Source organism: Prinia subflava, chromosome 1 (assembly GCF_021018805.1).
Source record: "Prinia subflava isolate CZ2003 ecotype Zambia chromosome 1, Cam_Psub_1.2, whole genome shotgun sequence".
NCBI classification, from domain to species: domain Eukaryota; kingdom Metazoa; phylum Chordata; class Aves; order Passeriformes; family Cisticolidae; genus Prinia; species Prinia subflava.
Genome location: NC_086247.1, coordinates 140,508,675 through 140,528,194, shown reverse-complemented (window position 1 = coordinate 140,528,194; position 19,520 = coordinate 140,508,675). Strand labels below are relative to the sequence as shown.

The window sequence follows — 19,520 nt, the reverse complement described above, 5'->3', positions numbered from 1 at the left end:
GTTTCAAAGGTTCACTCTCTGATTCACGCTTCTCATCCTGTAATGATAGAGACAGATAATTTTCTATTTCCAGTCTAGTCAGTACTGGTAGATCAGTATTGTCCTTGCACTGCCCTCTGGCCATAGCAAGGTGCTGGACTGGCCCAGCTACATTGTGTGAAACTTGATGTGTTCTGGGACACTGGAAAGTGGCCAAAGATCTTGCCCAGGGATGTAAAGAAAGGAGCTCTCAGAGCAGCTTGATTTCTTAAGTCACTTCTCACTGAAATCCCAGCACTTGCTTGTTCTTCAGGTTTCTTCAAGCTTTCCTTTCATAGTTTGAAGAAAAAAGCTTCAGAACAGAAAGGTAGTAGGACTTGCTTCCATCTGTCTGGTTTCCTAAAAGTATTTCGTTTTCCAGGTTCAGAAAATAGGTGTGAAGAGTTAAAGCAAAATAAACATTTCTTTCAGGTCTTACCCTGGACTAGCTTCATTGATTGGCTCCTCTGGGATTCAAATGTGATTTATGGGAAATTGATAAGTTCCTGTGCATTTTGAAACCTTCAGCCTGGCTTTAGCTAGTTTGTAACTGATTAAGTGACAACTAAGAAAACCTTGTCTCAAAATCAGAATGTTTAAATGTGGGATTTAACAGTGTCTATGCTTTTTAAAATCCTAATCAACAAACATTTTTCTAGTTCCTGACTGAATTTTGCTCCCCCAAATGCTCCTGTTTACCTTAAAAAGGTGCTTATGTAGACATCCATGCACAAAGTGCTGTAACTCTGATGAGAAGCAGTCGGGCACATGCTTCTCTAATGTGTTTGTAATTTCTTTATTTTCACCTTTTTTTGGAGTGGGTGGATGAAGAGGAATTCAACCATAAGGTGTGTTTTTTTTCCCTTTCTGTTTATGCATCTTAACTTTTAATATATTCAAAAAATAGCATTTAAAAGCATAGTTGTGCCTATGTCTTCATTTGATCTCCTCTAAAGAAGATGGTAAAATTTTAGTAATTCCTATGAAGTTGTTTATTAACTGCTTATGTGGTGACAAATGAAGCTCTGCTGTAGATTAGAAACTGGCAGGGAAAAAACAAATTATGGAAAATAGGTCAGCAGTGTGCAAGGGCAAGAGGGATTCATTCCTGGAAAGCCTGCTCATTTTGAAAGAGAGGGAATTGCTGATATAGCAACTTCAGTGAACTAGACACAATTATTTAGATTAGTTGAAAATAGGTAGTATTTTGAAGGAGGTAATAAAAGAGGGATGATATTAGAAGGGAGATGGACGTAGTGCAAGTTACTGAATGCTGAAATGAGTGCTTTGAGCTGTTTTGGGGACTGCAGATAAGCAGTATCCTTTCAAACAAGTCTGAGGCCACAGCAGTAGAGACATTTTCAGTCGTCTCTGTTTCTGAAAGAAGCAGTCTTGGCCATGATTTGCTTCCTCCCTTGTGCCTCCCCAAGCTTTTATGAGGCTGTTAATTAGACTGAACTGGACCAGCCTGGGAAATGTAACCAATTAAAATTGTTTTTATTAAACATTAATTTTAATTTAGATCTTTTGTATAATGATACAAACGCTTGAATAAACTGAAAGGAGAAGGTGGACAGAGGAATCCAGTGCCAGACATGACCATCTGGGGAGGGGAGAAGATGAGACTGCTGCTTTCCACAGCCCACATCTGTGGTTTGTGCTGGCCTTGCAGGATAATGAAATGCCAGCCTGAGGTGTTGTTGTGGGCTGCAGGATGGAAATACAATTGCTTGGAAATGCTGTACCACCATCACACATGCTGAATTCAGTCCAAACTGCTCTGACTTGGTGTGGAAAAGGAAGGTGAAGAATTGCAAATGGAAATAAGAGCTCAGAGAAGAAGTTTAAAATAAACTAATTTTATTGAGGAGCTGGGATCTCTCCTGCTGCCACAAATGGCACTAAATGAGTTATTTCTTGAAATGCCCTCCTTTTTGTAACAGATAGTTTGCCAAGTGGCTCTGAAAGTGTGGTTGTAGCAGTTGTGTGATGTCCTACACTTTGTTCCTTGGTACATTTTTGACAAGGAAGTTGTCTCTCTGGTCCCTGGATAGCTTAGTGAGGTGGTGATGATGAGGTTTGGCTGTTTTTTGTGTTTCATCCCCTGTTGGGTAAGGGTATTGCATGGCAGTGAGCAATGCACGTGTGCTGGTGCAGGCCCAGGACCAAACTCTGCTCCAAGGTCTCGGGGCTTTTCCCAGCCTTTCTCCAGCCACCATCCTCCAAGCGGTGATGGGGCCTGTGGTGCTGTCTTTTTGGTTAAGTTCAGGAGTACACAAAAATATTTTACATTTTTCCTTAAGTAAGGCTCGATCTGTCTCAGAGACATCACCTGAAACTGGAAGCATCTAAGTCTGGAGATGAACCTCAGAAATTGGGAAAGAAATCTTTGGTGCCTTAGTTTCCTCAAATAAATAATTTAGAGAATAACCTCTAATCTTCTTCCTGTGGGTGCAGTGAAGCTACAGTAATAATTGTCCATGAACTGCTTTTGCCATACTGTGCTGGAGGGCACTACAGAAGTACTGAGTAGTATTTATTTTAAATTTGATTTAATGCTTTTGATTAAAAAATGAATAAAATTGTCATAGACCAGATTGTAACCCTGTAGGCACTTGGAATGGAGCTTTTGTAAATGAAGCATTTACTGAGAAGTTTGAAATTGTTTTTCATGTTGATTTCAACAAAACAAATTGAGCAAAGGACAATGAAAAATGCTATAGCATTTTCTGTTATTAAAATGGTGAATTTGTTTGGTGCCTAAGGTAAAATCCATGTTGTGCAAAAGACCGAAAAAGAAAATTTTATAGCATAACAGAGAAACTCAATTGAAGCAATTTTAGTGGAGTTTCTCAGTGGAATGAGGTGGAAAAAAAAGTGGGATGCAATTGTGAATTCAGTGAAAGAGGAGTAAAAGGTGAAACTGCAAAATGGTGAAATCTCATCACTCAAAATTTCATAGGAGCTGAGAGCAGGCGTGGGTGCCTTGTCCCTCTGCATCAAGGCCAGGTGTCCTGCATCACCAGCACAGGGCTGGGGCTCCTTTCCATGTCCTCCTTCTCTGGGACTTGGGGCCAGAACCTTGCCTGGTTTTGTTCTTTTAGGGAAGGAAGGGCTGAAATAGTGGGAGTTATTGTTAAGATATATGCACATTAGGGCTCCTTTACCTCAGGTATGTTTGTGCATCTACTTGATGTGTAATAAGAAAGACCGTTTGAAACAGATGTATAGGTGTTTTTACATTTAATCACTGTGAATATAAATTTAAAAGGTCATAAACCAAAGCTATATGTTAGCAAGTCCTAGCAAATGAGAAGTGGACTTAGGTCACTGTCAAAATGAAAGGAGACTCCTGGATTTGTCTTTAAGCAAGATGATAAGATATTAAAATATCGGTGGAATTGAGGGTACCCTCGTTAAGTTTGCTGATGACACCAAGCTGAGAGGTGTGGTGACACTCTGGAGGGAAGGGATGCCATCCAGAGGGAGCTGGACAGGCTGGAGAGGTGGGACATGGGAACTTCCTGAGGTTCAACAAGGCCGCGTGCAAGGTCCTGAACCTGGACTGGGGCAATCCTAAACACAAAATTGGGCTCAATGAGGAGTGGTTTGAGAGCAGCCCTGAGGAGAAGGACTTTGGAGCATTCATTAAGGAGTACTGGACATGACCTGAAAATGTGCATTTGCATCCCAGAAGGCCACACGTGTGCTGAACTGCGTCCAAAGCACCGTGGGCAGCAGGGAGAGGGAAGTGGTTCTGCCCTCCTGTTCTGCCCTGTTCTGCTCTGGTGAGATCCCACCTGGAGCACTGCATCAGCCCTGGGGCCCCCCATCATAAGAAAGATACAGACCTGGTGGGGCAAGTCCAGAGCAGGCCATGAAGATGCCCAGAGCTGGGGCACCTCTGTTTGAGGATAGGCCAAGAGAGTTGGGGCTGTTGAGCCTGGAGAAGAGAAGGCTGTGGGGAAACCTTACAGAACCTCCTACTGCTTAAAGTGGGCTTACAGTAAAGCTGGAGAGGGACTTTGTAAAAAGGCTTGTAGTATAGGAAAGAGGGAATTGCTTCAAACTGAAAGATGTTAGGTTAGATGTTAGAAGGAAATTCTTCACTGTCAGAGTGGTGAGGCACTGGAGCATCCAGAGAAGTGGAAGCCCCATCCCTGGAAGTGCTCAAGGCCAGGCTGGCTGGGGCTCTGAGCAGCCTGACCTAGTGAAAGGTGCTCCTGCCCATGGCAGGGGATTTTAACTAGATGAAATTAAAGAACCATTTCAAACAAAACCATTCCATCATTTTTATGGTTCTTTGGGCAAAACTAACAGGGAGATTGTTAGCAACACAAAAACAAAAGCTTTGCAAGTTGCATTTTTTAAAGGAGACAGAACTCAAAGAGTGTATCTCAAGTTTAAACTCCCACTAATGTACAGACTTTCGCCTTATTGGAAAACAGATATTTTAATCAAATTTTTTAAAAACCAAGTCTTCAGTGAGCTTTCTGGTGTAATTTCTGAACAGTCCTGAGCCGTGCTGAGAAAAATATCCAGAATTGAATTCTGTTATTAAGATGCCTGTGTGAGTAAAATGATGTTTTGTGTGACGGGGAGCAGAGAGCTATACTTTTACCTTGCTTCTAAATTGACTCTTACATTCAGTGCTCTGGGGGATTGAACTGCTCTGTACTTGGCTGAAGCTAGCGAAATCCTTGCCTGCTGATACAGATCTGCAAATCAAGCAACAAGGGACCATTTCAGATTAAAAAAGAAAAAAAGAAATGAATAAGGATAAAAGAGCTATGAGACCTGTTTGAAAATTGCCTAATGACAAATTCAAGTTGCTAAATAAGAAATGCTTTTTGTGTCTTTAAAAAAGTCCTCAGAAGGATGAAAATCACGGTCTTTGAAAAGGTGAGGTGAATAGTAATATATTCAGGAGTGTTACAGGGAAAATGTGAAGTGATTAATACAGAATTGTCTCCTTTCCTTTGTCTCAATATCAAGGGGAGACTATGTGACTTATCTATAATACATCTCTGCAGAAGTCTTTTAGATCTCTAAACTTAGAGGTGGAGGCATGTACACTTGGTTTCCTGCAGGGAAAGTGTGTCCCAATTTCCTCTTTCCATTGTCTTTTTTTTTGGGCCTTTAAAAATCACACAGGACTTAATGACTTTTTTTTTTCTGATGTCTATATACAGAATAAACTAACTTGTCAGATTAAAGGCAAAAGTATTTAAAATTCTGTTGCTCTACATTAGTTACAAGCAGGTGAATTCAGTGTGGATCTATTTATAGAACTAATGGATGTGCCTAACTTGACCTACTTTAGACTTCTCCACAGAAAAAAACAAACACAGTGTAGTTGTAGAACTGCCATGTTATCTGTTTTTGTCCTACCTTAAGAACAAAACAACGTCTTTGTTGTTGTGGCCTTCTAAATACATATGTCTATTTAGAAGTATATCTATCTATGTGTGTATGTATTTATTTCCTGGATGCCATAGTAACAATCCATGTTAGGAGTATATTGTGTTTTGGTTTTTTTTTAATTCCATAAACATCAGTTTCTCCATATCAAATGTTTCTGGTACTTAAATCCCAGAATTGTATTATCTGGCATTGTGTAATTGGAAGGACTCAAGTTATAAAAGAAAATTAGACTTTATTTTGTAAAAGTTGCCCCTGCTGTGAAAAAATTCAAGTGAAGCACCTTCTGCCCAAGCAGGGGCAGTTTCCTCTCTGTGTGCAGGGATCACATGAGTTAGCAAGGGGTGGTCTATAGGAGCAGTGTATGTATCAGTTACCACGGTGAAAGGGAAAATAAATTGTGTATGAAGACATCAACCAGAGTGTGTTTGTTACATGTCAAGTGCTGCACTTATGTTGGTTCACCATGTGGGGATGTCTCTGTAATTGAGGTAATTCCTGCATTATGCAAGGTAGATGATAACCAGGCCTGGCCTTTGGGCTGAACTTTGCAGGGGAATTCGATTATACATTGACCTATAATTGTAGCCTTGTTTCAAGTAAAGCTGATAACTATTTCCTTTTAAGATACCTCCCATGATTCTAAGTAAGACTTTGAATCTGTATTTAATATGAACCCTAATATTTGTTTTACACTGGCAGATCTTGGTGGTCTGTATGTCAGTCTGTGAATCATAAGAGTATAAAATTTCAGAGATTTGGACATGGAAATATGTTGTAGATAAGCCTTATTTAAAACAAACAAAGAGCAGACTTACACCTGTGAAACAGATATGTTTTGAGTCATGAGGAAAAACAGAAGGTGGAATAAAGACTGTAACTAGGCAGTTACACCAAATGAACCCATTTTTAAGGCAACAATCAATTAGAGGTAATTTGTTATGGTTGTATGTGGGTCTATGAGAGAGTTACTTCTCTTTGTAACACAATGGACACGTCTATAATTTGTTATTGATCAGATCTTCAGAAAGCTCTTTGGACGTTTTGCTTAATATTAAAAGTGTGACAATCCATGCTTTATATATTTAAAATATGTAGCACATGAGAGGTTAATGCTTTATTGTTGCATCTAATCTTTTGGTTGATTTTGTCATTACATTTGGTTTTAAAGATTAATTTTAGTGGGCTCCTCAACAGGCAACATGAAAAGGGCTGGGAAACCTTGTCAGATCCTGCCAAATCTTTTCTGGCTATTCTTGTTAGCTGTGGTTGGTTTTACTTACAGGTTGCTCTGTAAGTGAACTGTCTGACAAATTCATTGTGTGATGAAATGCCTTGAGTTTTGTAATTCTTCATATACTTGGCATCTAATAAGTTGTTTAAAAAATAGGTTGTGCACTGCAGGTGTTACAAGGTGCTAAGAAAAGGAAGAGATGAAGCACATCTGGTATCTTTGAGCAAGGAGCCTTCTGTGGCTTAGCATCCTAAGCTGCTGCTGAGACATTTGAGATCCATTTTAATATTTCTGCTTTTCAAAGTGGCACATCAAAGAATCTTGTATTTGCCTTTGCAAACATGTAATATTATCCCCAACATGATAATAAGGAAATGCACTTTAGAGTGAATTTTGCCACTATCATATGGCAAGACAGTGTAGGAAATTAGAGAAGACCCAATATTATCTCCATTTTAAGTCTTTCTTTAATATAATAAATGTATCATCAAGGTATTTTTTAAACAGTTTGGCAATACTTTACCCAATTGCCAGTGAACAGAAACTTAGGGCACTATTTTGTCATCATTATATTATTTTGTAATGTGCTATGACTGTTAAAGTGGTGCATATTATATGTGGACTTAGAGCTGTTGCAAAATGACTGCAAAAATAGTTTTGTGTTCCAGTAATACTTGAGACTTCTTTAAAATGTCTCTTAAATATGATCTGGTGGGAACAGCTACATATTTTTGTTATCCACTTGATACTTGCCATCTGTAGAGGAACCTCGATGTTTGGATTTGTTCTGGTAGCTCTCACTTTGCAGCACCTCTCCTCCCTCTGCCTCCCACCCTGGACTGTCAGTGGTCCTGGAGAAGTCATTGAAACAACCCAGAGTGGGATGACCTCAGTCTGGGGAAAGCAAACCCTGCAGTTTTCAGTCAAACAGTAAATACAGTCTGTGAAATACGATTACAATGCACACTGTGAAATGCTGGAGAATTGGTGGGGCTTTAGACATTACTAATAGGTTTTTTTTCTGTCAGATCCCATTTGGTGCTGTTTTCCTTGTATGGGATTGCCAAGCTGCATGGGTGTTTGTGATTTTTGGCTAATAATTTATTCCTTTTTCCTTAATATTCTTTTCTCTGCTGGTAGGCAGAGACTATTCAGATGCATGAATTAAGAAGCACGTTTGATCAACAACAAAAAAACTTTTTGACTTTTAATACACTTCTTGCTGTTTGTTGATAAGCTACCACTGTAAGGACATACCCAAGATTTTCTTTACTGTGAAGAATCAGAAGCAGCAAAATGTCTCAGGTTAAATTTGCTAGCAGGAAAAACTTTTGCCTAACCTACTAAAGCTCTTAAAAAACTCTCATACTTTTTGGTGCTGTTTGCAATGCCTACTGTAAAAAGAATTAACTGCAGCATAATCTAGTAAAAATCTTCTTTAGTGGAAGCTCTGCTACATGGCCAAGCAGTATTTGTGTTGTGCTCCTGCCACTGGCCTGGCTTGCTATGTGATGGAGGTGTGTGCCACCAAACCATTACAGAACATATGTGTGTCATTTCAGTGATGCCTCACAGTTGGTGAGCCCCTAAGGCCACAGACTTCAGTGAAGCTCTGAATTAATACACAATACAAAATAACTGGGATACCATAGGATTTCTTCAGCTGTTATTAGTATTGCCAGGTTTTTAATATGTGTTTTAAGAAGTCATTATGTATGAAAAAATGCTAGTTATTCAAAATTGAGTGAATTGTCACATATGTTTGCCGAAGGAAGATTGTATCAAATTATATTCATTGGCTCTCTGGTGTTCTGCTTTTTGGACAATAAGAAATCAAATTCATCTCTCTTTAAATCTGTAAAAACATTTCCTTTTAAGGCACTTCAAAACAGAAATAGTGCCATCGTGAAGCCAACCAGGCTTAAGGCACAGCTTGATCAGTTTAATAAATGGGAAATAAGAGATGATTGCCTGTGATAGCAGGGAATGAATTTGATATTCATCAGAGACCTGAGAAATCCCTTCCATTCTGCACTCCTCTATATCTGTGTGATATCTATTCACTGATTTGACTGAGCAAGGCAAATTTCATTTTAGAGTAGTGAGGCATATAAAAATGACGTGAATATTGTCATTTCCAATTGCAGGGTGACCATCCTGCAGAAGAACGTGAGTAACATAGGGATTATTGAGATGTAAAGTGACTATATATAGATAGATAGATAAAAACCCCATATATATATAAACATATACACACATATATATACATACATATATATACACATGCATACATATATATACATATATACACACACACATAAGATTAAGTAATTTTTGGAAGCTTTTTTTTGTGTGTTTAAGTGGATGATGATTTAATGTAAGGTTTCTCTCTCTCTGGATAATAGCAGTGCATCAAGTACAGAGCTGTTGTGAATTACACAAAGCCCTCACCTAATTATTTGTGCATATATCTGTATGTTCAAGAGGGAACATAGCCTATTTTTTGTATTCAATATTTTTTGGGTTTTCCCCATGTTGTCTTTGTAACTGCTCTTCAGATTTGATTGAAAATTGCCATTCTCTGGAGATTTGGCCGGTTAATCAAAAAGTGAGAACATTAGCACAAAAGCCTGATGCTGCTGTATTTGTGCTAGTTAAGACACAGGAAAATAGGTCCCTTAGGAGCTGTTTCCCATCAAGTGTGATCATACAGAGAAAGAGAACCTACTTTATCTTGCAAGAACCAAACAAACATTTATGAAGCACAGCTGCCAGGAGACTAATAGCGAATATGTCTCTTCTTCCATAATCATTACAGAGAAGTGCAAGAGACTAAAAGGGGAGATATGAAGGGAAGGGCATATTTTAATAGCAAAAGCTTTATTTTATTTGTGTCTTAGCTGAGGGAAAAAATATTGTCAGGAGCTTGTCATTATTGATAATCTGTCATTTTCTGCAGTAAAATCTAAGGCACCTGTTGGCTGTTGGATCCTTTCAGTTTGGTATTTACAGGACTTACACTTACTATGCTAAAATTAAAAAAAAATTAAATTAAGTGGTAGAAAGCAAACAAGCCAGTGTCTGATGCTCCCTGGGGAAGTGAATCTCACTGTGATGTTGACTGAGGTGATGCTGTCTCCAGGCAGTCCTCAGGCCACAGAGCCACTACTGAGGGACTGAGCTGACTGAATACCACACTCATATATGGTATTAATACAAGATACAAAAATAACCTTATCACAGCTCATCAGCATTACATCAACTCAGTAATAACTGAAGTTTAAATCGGTCACATTCTTGAAGGAGGAAGTAGGAGGAATTTCAAAATACCAAGAAAAAACTTCTCTCTTTGCTTATCATTTCATTGAAGTCTGGGCATTGCAAGACTTCCAGAGAAGTCTGGCTTCCTGCATACTGCCAGCTCAGCAGGTAAACAGCTTTATGTCCCTGCAAGTTGTCCTTTCATCATTTTAAAATATGCAAACAGTATTGACATTGTATTTCCTTTGGATGAGTGTGATAAAAGCAATAATTCCTCAGAAAAATTACTTACAAAAGTTATTTTGCAAAGATGATTACTACAGCAATAGTGACATATCAATGCTTTCCTAATCATTATAGCTCATCTTGCCAGCTTCTTAAGGAGTTGGGAAAATGCACAAAAACTGTAAAGGAGGCCTAGACAGAGCTCTCTGTCCTGTCCTTGTGCAGATTCATTTCAGTGTATCTACATCTGTTCCCACAATCAGTTCTTTCCTCTTGGAGCACATCTACTGCAGACTGGCAGTGCTGGGTTAATGTTGGACTTGATGATCTTAGAGAATTCTTCCTGCTGAAATGATTCAATGCACAAGGCAGTTGCTATTTATATTATAGGTGTCCTGGTGGTCAGTGGAGCACACCTTTCCAAGGAGTGCTCAAGTAATTTGAAAGCAGTATTTACTCTCTTTTATACAGGCATTATCACTAAAATACCATTTTCTGCACAATAATGAATTAATTATTATACTCCCTAAACTGAAAAAAACCCCAACCAAACCACCTAAGCCAAACACCTTTACTTGCATTTTTTCCCCAGTTATTGGTAGAATGGAGATGTTGCTGTTGAATTTGAGAGATGGGGTTAAGTGTTCAAAGAAGATGGATTTATACATGACCCTCACAGGCCTTCCAAGCCCATTTCCTGTTGTGTCTGCCTGGGGCAGATTGTGATCCTCTCCTCAGAGCAGGCAAAGGCTGCACAAATGAAACATGTAGGAATTGAATGGTCAGACTCGTGACTGCTATTGAATTTTCTTTGGAAAATTGTCAAAAGACAAGGGAATGTGAAGTTCTGCTTCTATTTGGGGGAGTTCATGAGAAGTGTATGGAGCAGCAGAGATGAGTGGGAAAGTGCATCTTTGAAGATGAGGTTGTGGATTCATTGGAGGCAGCTGATATTTTGAGGATGGACATTAAAATTTCCAGTAAGACAGGGAAAGTGTGGCTGGTTTTGAGCTTTGGAAATTACACTAGGCAGATTTCATTCAGAAATTTTGGAGAAAATGTAATTAAAAGAACAGTTTGGGTTCATATATGTATTGGATAAGGTTCTTTTTGCAAGAATACTGCTGACATTCCTTAACTCTTTTTGTAATTGTAAGTGATGGTAGAGAGACTATCTTCAAAAATAAAAACCCAATTTGCAACTTTTCATATGTATTTCATTACCACTGTGCAGGTGAACTGTGAAATGGACCTTTTTATAGGTAGAACTTTTAGCACTAATAGTCCATTTTGAGCAGTTAAGATAATTTTTCAGTTTTTGAGTCATTAATTTTATTACAGAACTTAGAAAAATAATGATTTCTTTTAATTTTTCAAACAGTGGGAAATTTTACACTGAGCACACCAAGAAATGGAGAAGTACATTGGAAGAGACACTTTAAATTTTCCTCTGTGCTGTAAAGATGAAAGGATCATTTAATTACTCTGATTTCAATTTTGGGAAAAAAACACATTCTGTCTTTACTAGCTGTACATTAAAAACTGTATCTTTTTATATATAACAGATATCAGTGGTTTTATACAGAGAAAAGAAACCTTGCACTTTTGGGAGCTAGCTCAAATCGGGTATTTCTGAGAAATACCTGCAGTAATATCCATGTGGGTTCACAGAAAATTTCTTGCTCTGTTAAATGTCCTTTTCCTTGTTTACCTCATCCAGGTCGAATTTGCCTTTCAGAAGAAAACTGCTTTCCAAATGAAGAAATAATTTCTTGATGCAAAGATTTTCACAGCTAGTTAGTTACTTTCGTAGTAAATCAGAATTTTAAGTAAAATCCCTCTGCAGGTGTCCAATTTTTCTCTCCGTTCACTTCAATGTAAATCAAAATCTGTGTTATTTTGAGAAGAAAAGAGAGGCTGATTACTGTAATATTAAAGATTTTTAAAAGGGTACATCATACATCTGTTGATCATGGCAGTAGTGCTTTCATTAGGATTATGATTCCTCCTCTAAGCACCTATTTATGGGCACAGGCATGTTTCTGCTGCAGAGCTGTCTGCTGTCCAGGAAAAGCCAGACAGAGGCGTGTGGGAGCTGCTGTTTCTTAATTGCTTGGATAACTGACAGCCAGTGTGGTTCCAAAACTTGCTGTGTTTGTGATTCTTGAAACAAAAGGCACAAAATGTTAGATGTGATGGTGCCAGATAGCATCTGTTTTACGTAGCTTTCGATTTGCAGTTTCTGATTTGTTATACCCCAGTATTGAAAGGTGCCTAGAGGCAGCAGGCAGCTAAGTTGTGTTTCCTTTGACCTGGCTGCACTCGAGGTCAGGCAGGGGATGCTCCTCTCCTTGGCAGGAGAAACCTCTGGACCACAGGGTGGGACAGAAAGAAAGGAAACAAAATGTCCAACAAGTGGTGGGGCCTAAGTATGGTGGGAACAAGAGCAAAGATGATCTCAGGGCTGGAAAGGGTGGAAGGAAGGATTTGTACAAGGATTTATTTCAAGCATTGCACAGGGGACTATGTCCAAGGAGGGCACTGAAGGCAGGTCTGTCAAGAGCAAGCCCAAAGGACTCAGTGCTGCAAACACTGAATGGGGCAAGGGGAGCTTTGTTTACAGACTTAAAGTAGCCAAGAGGAAAGCTTTGGGGGCTAAAAAGTGATGAAGTGTAGGACCCAAGTGTTACTGAATGAATGATGCTTACACTGCACATATATAGATGTCTACTAAAATGACACAGCATAAAGCTAGACATTTATTTTTTGGCAGAGGCATATCTACAAATAGATAGGATGTTATTTCCATCTCTTCTTTCATATATGTATCTATTTATAAATATATATACACTTCGTGCATGTTTGTTTGGAAAAACCACACATGAAAATTGCCAAAACCCATAGTATTAACAAAGTCACATTCATCTGTGATGACCTTTTGTCATAAGTGAGATTCAAAATTGGGTTTCATCAGCAACTCTGATGAAAAGAGTTCTTTTTAGGCTATTAATAGGTTCAGTGAAGTAAAAATACATGGTTTTCTACAATCAGCAGTGTCCCTAAGTTTAAACCAGGAAACCCATGGCAACAGTGATTTGCAAGATGCTGCATGAAACAAGGTGTGGAATGACAAGGTGTTTCAGTATGAAACAACTCCAAATGTTCTGACTTTCCTTTATAAACCTTTTTTTTTTTTATGTGACTTTAGAATTGGCATGGAGATTTGAATAAATATTTTATTTTAAACTTTATGCAGTGGTACATATAGAACTTCAACTGAAATCAGTAAATATAGAGTTCTAGGCATGTTCAAGATGTTGTTTAACCTTTGAAATTTTTGAAAGGTATTACTCACCTTGTGCTTAACAGAGACAGATGACAAGGAGGTGCATATTAACGCCTCTTGAGACACGGGATCATCAATCTTCCAAGTAGTTTGGCCTCACAAAGCATGCTGCTTTCCAGGATGCACAAAGGCATATCCATAGCCCAAGGGAAGCCTGATGCATCCAGTCCCTCCTTTTGCAGATTCCCTGTGGAAATCTCAGTTGGACATTACCAACTGTCTCTGCCTGCCTTTAACATCTCTTAAATACTTTAATCAGTTGTCTGACTCTATGTGCTAAACTCAAAACCTTATCATGTGTTATTTCACTGACCTGATAGCTCTGGCTCTAGAGTCCATCTGTGTTTGAAACCCACTGTTCACACTCTGTAATATTTTCTGTTTGATTACATGCATATTTAAAAGTATAATCTTCCAATAATTAACATACACATAAGAAGGGGTTTAGATGTTCTTACTGGAAGTCCTTGAATTACTGTGATCTAAACTTGGAAGTACAGCATTCACAACTTTGACATTAAAGTTATACATTCGGTGAATAATGTATGTACTTTTTGGAAAGTGAAATTAAAAATAAAATCAATTGGTTAGCATTAGAGCCTCATGTAGCTCTTTGATGTCAGCCTTCTCTGGCAGCTATTAATAAAGGCCATGACAAAATGTTTGAAAAGCTCTTGGTACTTCAGGGAATTATAAAAGCTGCGTTTTCTTATACTGTTTTTAGGTGTTTGCAAATGAGCCTCAGTGATCTGCCTTGTGTGCTCAGTCAAGCCCCCAGTAACCTGCCCAGGGAGAGCCTGGGAGGAGCTTCCCCAAACGCTGCTGACCATCAGCTGATTTTGTGCTTTTGCTTGTCAACCTTTTAAAAAAATGCTGACTGTGATAGCTTCTGTAGCATGGCTTGTATAACTGTAGAAAAATTATGATATAACACTGTCCAAATTATAAATATAATTGCAAAAATGCATAAAGTGACAAAAACCGTTTTAGAACACTTTGATACAGAAAAGGAAAGACTTTTGTAGTTGTGGAAGGACAACATTTCCACTGCACATGTGTAACCTCAATAATCTGAGAATGATAAAATGTCATTATTAAAATGAGTTAATAAAATTAAATGTAGGTTTAAATAATTTTTTTTTTAATATCTAGGATGAAGATCGAACAGAGGAGGACAACAGCAGAGTTGAGCCTGTTGGACATGCAGACACTGGTTTGGAGAATGCTACCAATTTTTCCCTGGAGTAAGTTACTGGCAGAACATATTGTTTTAACGAGTCTTGAGACTGAACACAGACTAGGGAAGTACTCAGAATAATATGAGTGATACTGCTCTTTCAGAAAGTGGGCCAGTCTTTTTTAGGTCATGTGTCATTCTGGTTTTAAACAATGGACCTTTTTAAAACAGATTTTAAACACTAAAAAGCTTGTGTTAAAGATGAGCATCGGAAACTTGACATTTGTAAGGGCTGATGCTACAGTAGATTTTCTGCCTCAAAGAAGATGCTTACTTGATGGAACTTTGAAAACTTGAGAGAAGGAATAGGGTCAGTGCTAGTACAAATAGATCAACAGGCAAGAATTTCAAAGGGGAAAATCTTAATTCCAATCACTAGTTCACAGTCTCTAGGAAGATGTGTTGGGGTCACACGTTGTGTGGTCAAAAACCTCATACTTAGCAAATGGATCAAAAGTGGTGTTTTGTTAGCTCCACCTGATTTAAAAATACAGTCACTGAATGATATTCTATGTGATCCAAAGATGTAGCAAACTTGACCTTTTGCATTTCATTGAAAAGACCTTATCCATACCTTGTTATGGAATGAATGGGAAAATATCCCTTCTATCTTTAAATTAAATCTTTTAAATTTATTAACTTAAATTTTAAATAAAATTAAATTATCTGCTCCTGTTATTTTTTAATTAAATTATGAATTAGGGACAGAGGGTTTAGATGTTAGATAAAGATCACGGTGACATCTATTAGGGAGTAGAACATGCATTTTACTCAGTTCCATTTACAAAAATCTGTTACATTGTAAATTTCAAATGCTGTTTCCTAAATACAATTTGCAGAACTTCTGTCAATGTAATGCTTCCTGGTGTTGCTTTTAAGTAACTTACTGACTTCTCATCATAAGCTACTTCATTTATGTTTTGTTTTCATCTCATACTTCTGTGCATGTTTGTTTGAAGCAGTTGGCCCAAAATTCTGAGAAAATCAGGAAGCCAGATTGAAAGAATTTCTCTTAGGAAGCGATCATTTCCTCTTGTTTTCTGGTTTACAGAATTTATCATTTGAATTTGGGATAGTTTTTTTTTTTAAGAAAAAGTGTAAGAAAAAAGAGTGCAAAGATGTTAAATGTGAATTTTGAACAAATGGAAAATGACTGACTCAAGCACTAGAACAAGCTAATGGTGTACGCTGGATATGGAAAATAAGTTGGGTTTTTTTTTTTTTTTTTTTTTTAGTTTAAGCTGTGTTTCCACTAACACAGTTCCAGGTGCATCACACAGATTCTCACTTGTTCTCTTTCTTAGCCCTTAATTTTCATCTAAGCTAATAGCAAAGTCAGAAAAAGTTAGAGAATCACAGGCCTACCAATAGCAAGCAATGTGTTTTAGATTTCCTTTTGGAGGTTGGAGGAGGTGCTTGAATCCTGAGAGCTGCTTTGCACTCCGGTTAATGAAAACTTAGCCTTAACATACAGTGAGAAGGAACTGAAGTCAGCCTATACAGAAACTGCACATGGAACAGTATGAAATGCTGTATTGATCTCAGTCTTAATACTGAGATCAAGTATTAATAATTAATACTCATAATTGGTCCATGTCTCAAGAATAACACATTTTCAGCTGAAGTCTCTCAGCTCTCCTGTTGTTGCACTACTTTCTTGAGCTAACAGTGACAGTAAGGATAGAGACCTTCTATTCATGTTATTTAAAAATCAAGGTAAAAATTCATACACCAATTGAAGCATACAGAGAATGTAAAGGCTACCTTAAAAATATATTTCAAAATTTAATATAAGAGAAACATAAACTGTAACCCAGGATTTGTGTAGACTTCCCAACCATATGTGGTCTGGTTATTCTCAAATTAGAGATTGAGAGCTGCAGGCTTTCATGAAGGGCCACCATATGATCAAGAGCTTATTGAAGGAAGTAGAAAATCTTTTACTGCTATCACAGGGCATTTGTCTTGCTCTTTGCTCTATTTCAAGATTAAATTTTATTTGTATTCTTCTGAGGAACAAGCTTTTCAATGATCTGTGTGTTTATATCTCTAGTGCCAGGAAATATGGAAAAAGTATGTAATACGAGAGAGAGGCATAAGCCACAAATTTAGATTGTGGCTTCTGTTCAGATCTCTCACTTCCAGTTTTACTGAGAGGTTCAGCCTTTGCCTATTATTTTCTCATTTGTGTATTTATAGCTCTTTATGGTTCATGGGCTATATTCCACCTCTCCAGATGTGGGCATGTTTCAAACGCATTAATAGATTTGGTCTAAATCTATTTCTACAATTTTTGCATGTCTCTTTCTGAACCTGTATTTTCTTCTGCTGCTTTTTTTCCTCACTACAGCAAAAATTATAATTGAAACCTAGATGCATGGTTGCTTCAGGGGACGTCTGCTTGGTTTTGAATGTTACAGTTAAATCTTACTTTGGAAACTTTGCTTAGTAAGGAGGTGCAGAAACCTTCCAGTAAAAGAAATGGAATTACAATAAAACAGATTAATGTGTTTTAAAACTGGAAGGATTTAGCCAATTAAAAATTTAATAATTCTCATTTGATTATGAGGTAATTATGGGAAAGCAAATGTTAAAATTTAGCATTGACTCTAAGATAAAAAAGTAAAGCATGCTAGTGCTATAATGAACTTGTGGATTTCTGAGGAAAAGTGATGTGTGACATTTCAGGTATTTCTGCTCAATGTTCAGTTTAACTTTAGGATAAGAAAGAAATAAAGCAATAGGCATACAGTGAGATGATTAGACCTATTTTTATGTATTCAGCTAAATTTAAAAAAAATCTTTGATTTCTCTTGGTTCTATTGCTTGAACTATTTTTGATGATTGATCTCCTTTCATGCCATCAGATTAATCGTCAGGTACGTAATACTCAATAATGCTCTCATCACCATGGCTTGGTTTCTGGAATGGTTCTGTTGTTGTGTGTATGTTTGTGTGGGGTTTTTGGTTCCTCCACGGTCCATGTTCACATTCCTCATTGGTCATTGTCTCACAGTGAAATGGTAAAGCTGGTAGAAGTCTCCAATGACGGCGGGCCTTTGGGGATCCATGTAGTGCCTTTCAGTGCCCGAGGCGGAAGGTAACGTATCGTGGAGGATTTTACTTGCATTGTTATTTGCCCTGCTTGTTCTTGGTTGTGCTGATTTCTGTATTGTGTGCCTTTGCCCTCTGTAGAATATTGTCTGTTTTTAAAGAGGCAGTCTCACTGATTAGGAAAGGAAGAAATGCAAGTTTGCTGACTCTGTGCTTGGAATGGACCCTGTAGTTCAAAGGCTCTGCTTAGAAGGAGTTGGAATTGAGTGTTCTAATCTCGGGGGAAGGATAAATACATTTCCTTTTGGACTCCTAAAATTCATGAACTTCTGCCCTAATTCAGGCAGATATTTGTGCAACGTTTCCCCGCTGAAATGTGTTGTTTAACGCCACAAGTTTCCAAATAACAGCAGGAGTCTAAACCAGTCTAAAAGTCTAGAGGCTTTTGCTTGTTAAGAATAGGAGAGAAAACAATCGCCACACTTTCAAAATTTCATGTTGTCCCATCTCTTGGGGTTAAAATGAAGTAGCAAAACCAGTTGAAACATTCTGGTTTGGGGAAAATGAACCTGTTCTACAGGCTGAAACTCCTGAAGTTTGATTGTTTAAAAAAAAAAAAAAAAAAAAAAAAAAAAAAAAAATTGTGAAGTAGTTTACATTAAAAAATACAGTGTAGGGGATGTTATTAATGAATAAAATACATGATCTCTAATTCTTACTTTGTTAATGTAGAGCTTTAGTGTTTAGGATCATGAAGATAATCTCAGAAAAAAGTGAAATTTTTATATTAATTAGTAGTGGATTTGAAGCTTTTAAGTACATTGAAAAATGATATTTTTTTCAGCAATATATGCAAATTTTATTTTGGTGCTGCATATTCTAATACACACTGTATTTTCTCTCTTTAAGGAAAAGGAGAACAAATACATATGTATATATATAAAGTAATCTTTGCACATGAAAAGGGATTTATGTTCTCATATCTGTTGTCTCAGTAGCAATTTCACTTTTATAATAAAAACTAACAAAATAACAAAGCTAACTTGCTCTACAAGTGTATCTTTCAAATATTAATATACTATTTTCAGAAATACTACATTATTTTAGGTTTTTTACTTCTATACCAAATATCTTCATGGGATTTTAAACACAGTATAAGAGCTTTATTTGCAGCTGTTATTTAAAACCCAGTGCTTTCATAGTCATACTGACATGTATTATTAGAAAATGTAATTTGTTTCACTGTAAAGCTGCTTTTTCTGGGGACTACAAGCATTAAGAGCAAACTTCTGTTAAGTGGAGAATTCTTCTCTTCATAATCTGAAATTCAGTAAATTCAGTGTGGAGATGGAAAGGGCATGAGTGAACCATACTTCAAACATAACTCTGAAGTAAATCCGATAGAGTTAGAAATGGTTGAAATTTTCACACACTTATGTGGGATTTTGACAGTGTGAAGGCCAAGGAAAAGACCACTTTAAGAATCTCAACTGCTTACTAAGTACTTGTTTAATAGAACTGATGTTAAAATATATATTTTGACATTTTGAATATGAATTTTAACTTGAATAAAATTCGCTTCCAGCCTTTTAATGTGGTTGTCAAGTCTGAGGCAAAGCTTAAACTGTTCATACATAATGAGACCACGTTAAAGAAAAAAGCCATAAATACAGAAATAAAATATATAATTTAAAAAAAAGAAATTTAACTATATCATGCAAAAT

At 37.3% G+C, this 19,520-nt stretch overlaps 1 protein-coding gene across 18 annotated transcripts in view; it reads left to right on the top strand.

Moving 5' to 3' along the window:
* PARD3 (par-3 family cell polarity regulator) overlaps positions 1 to 19,520 on the top strand; it is a 452,827-nt gene that overhangs the window by 211,948 nt on the left and 221,359 nt on the right. For all 18 annotated transcript variants that reach the window (XM_063415024.1, XM_063415043.1, XM_063415034.1 and 15 more), the window contains 2 exons: positions 14,658 to 14,749; positions 17,759 to 17,842. In XM_063415024.1, the coding sequence (XP_063271094.1) occupies positions 14,658 to 14,749; positions 17,759 to 17,842 (176 nt within the window). The remainder of the gene's footprint in view (positions 1 to 14,657; positions 14,750 to 17,758; positions 17,843 to 19,520) is intronic.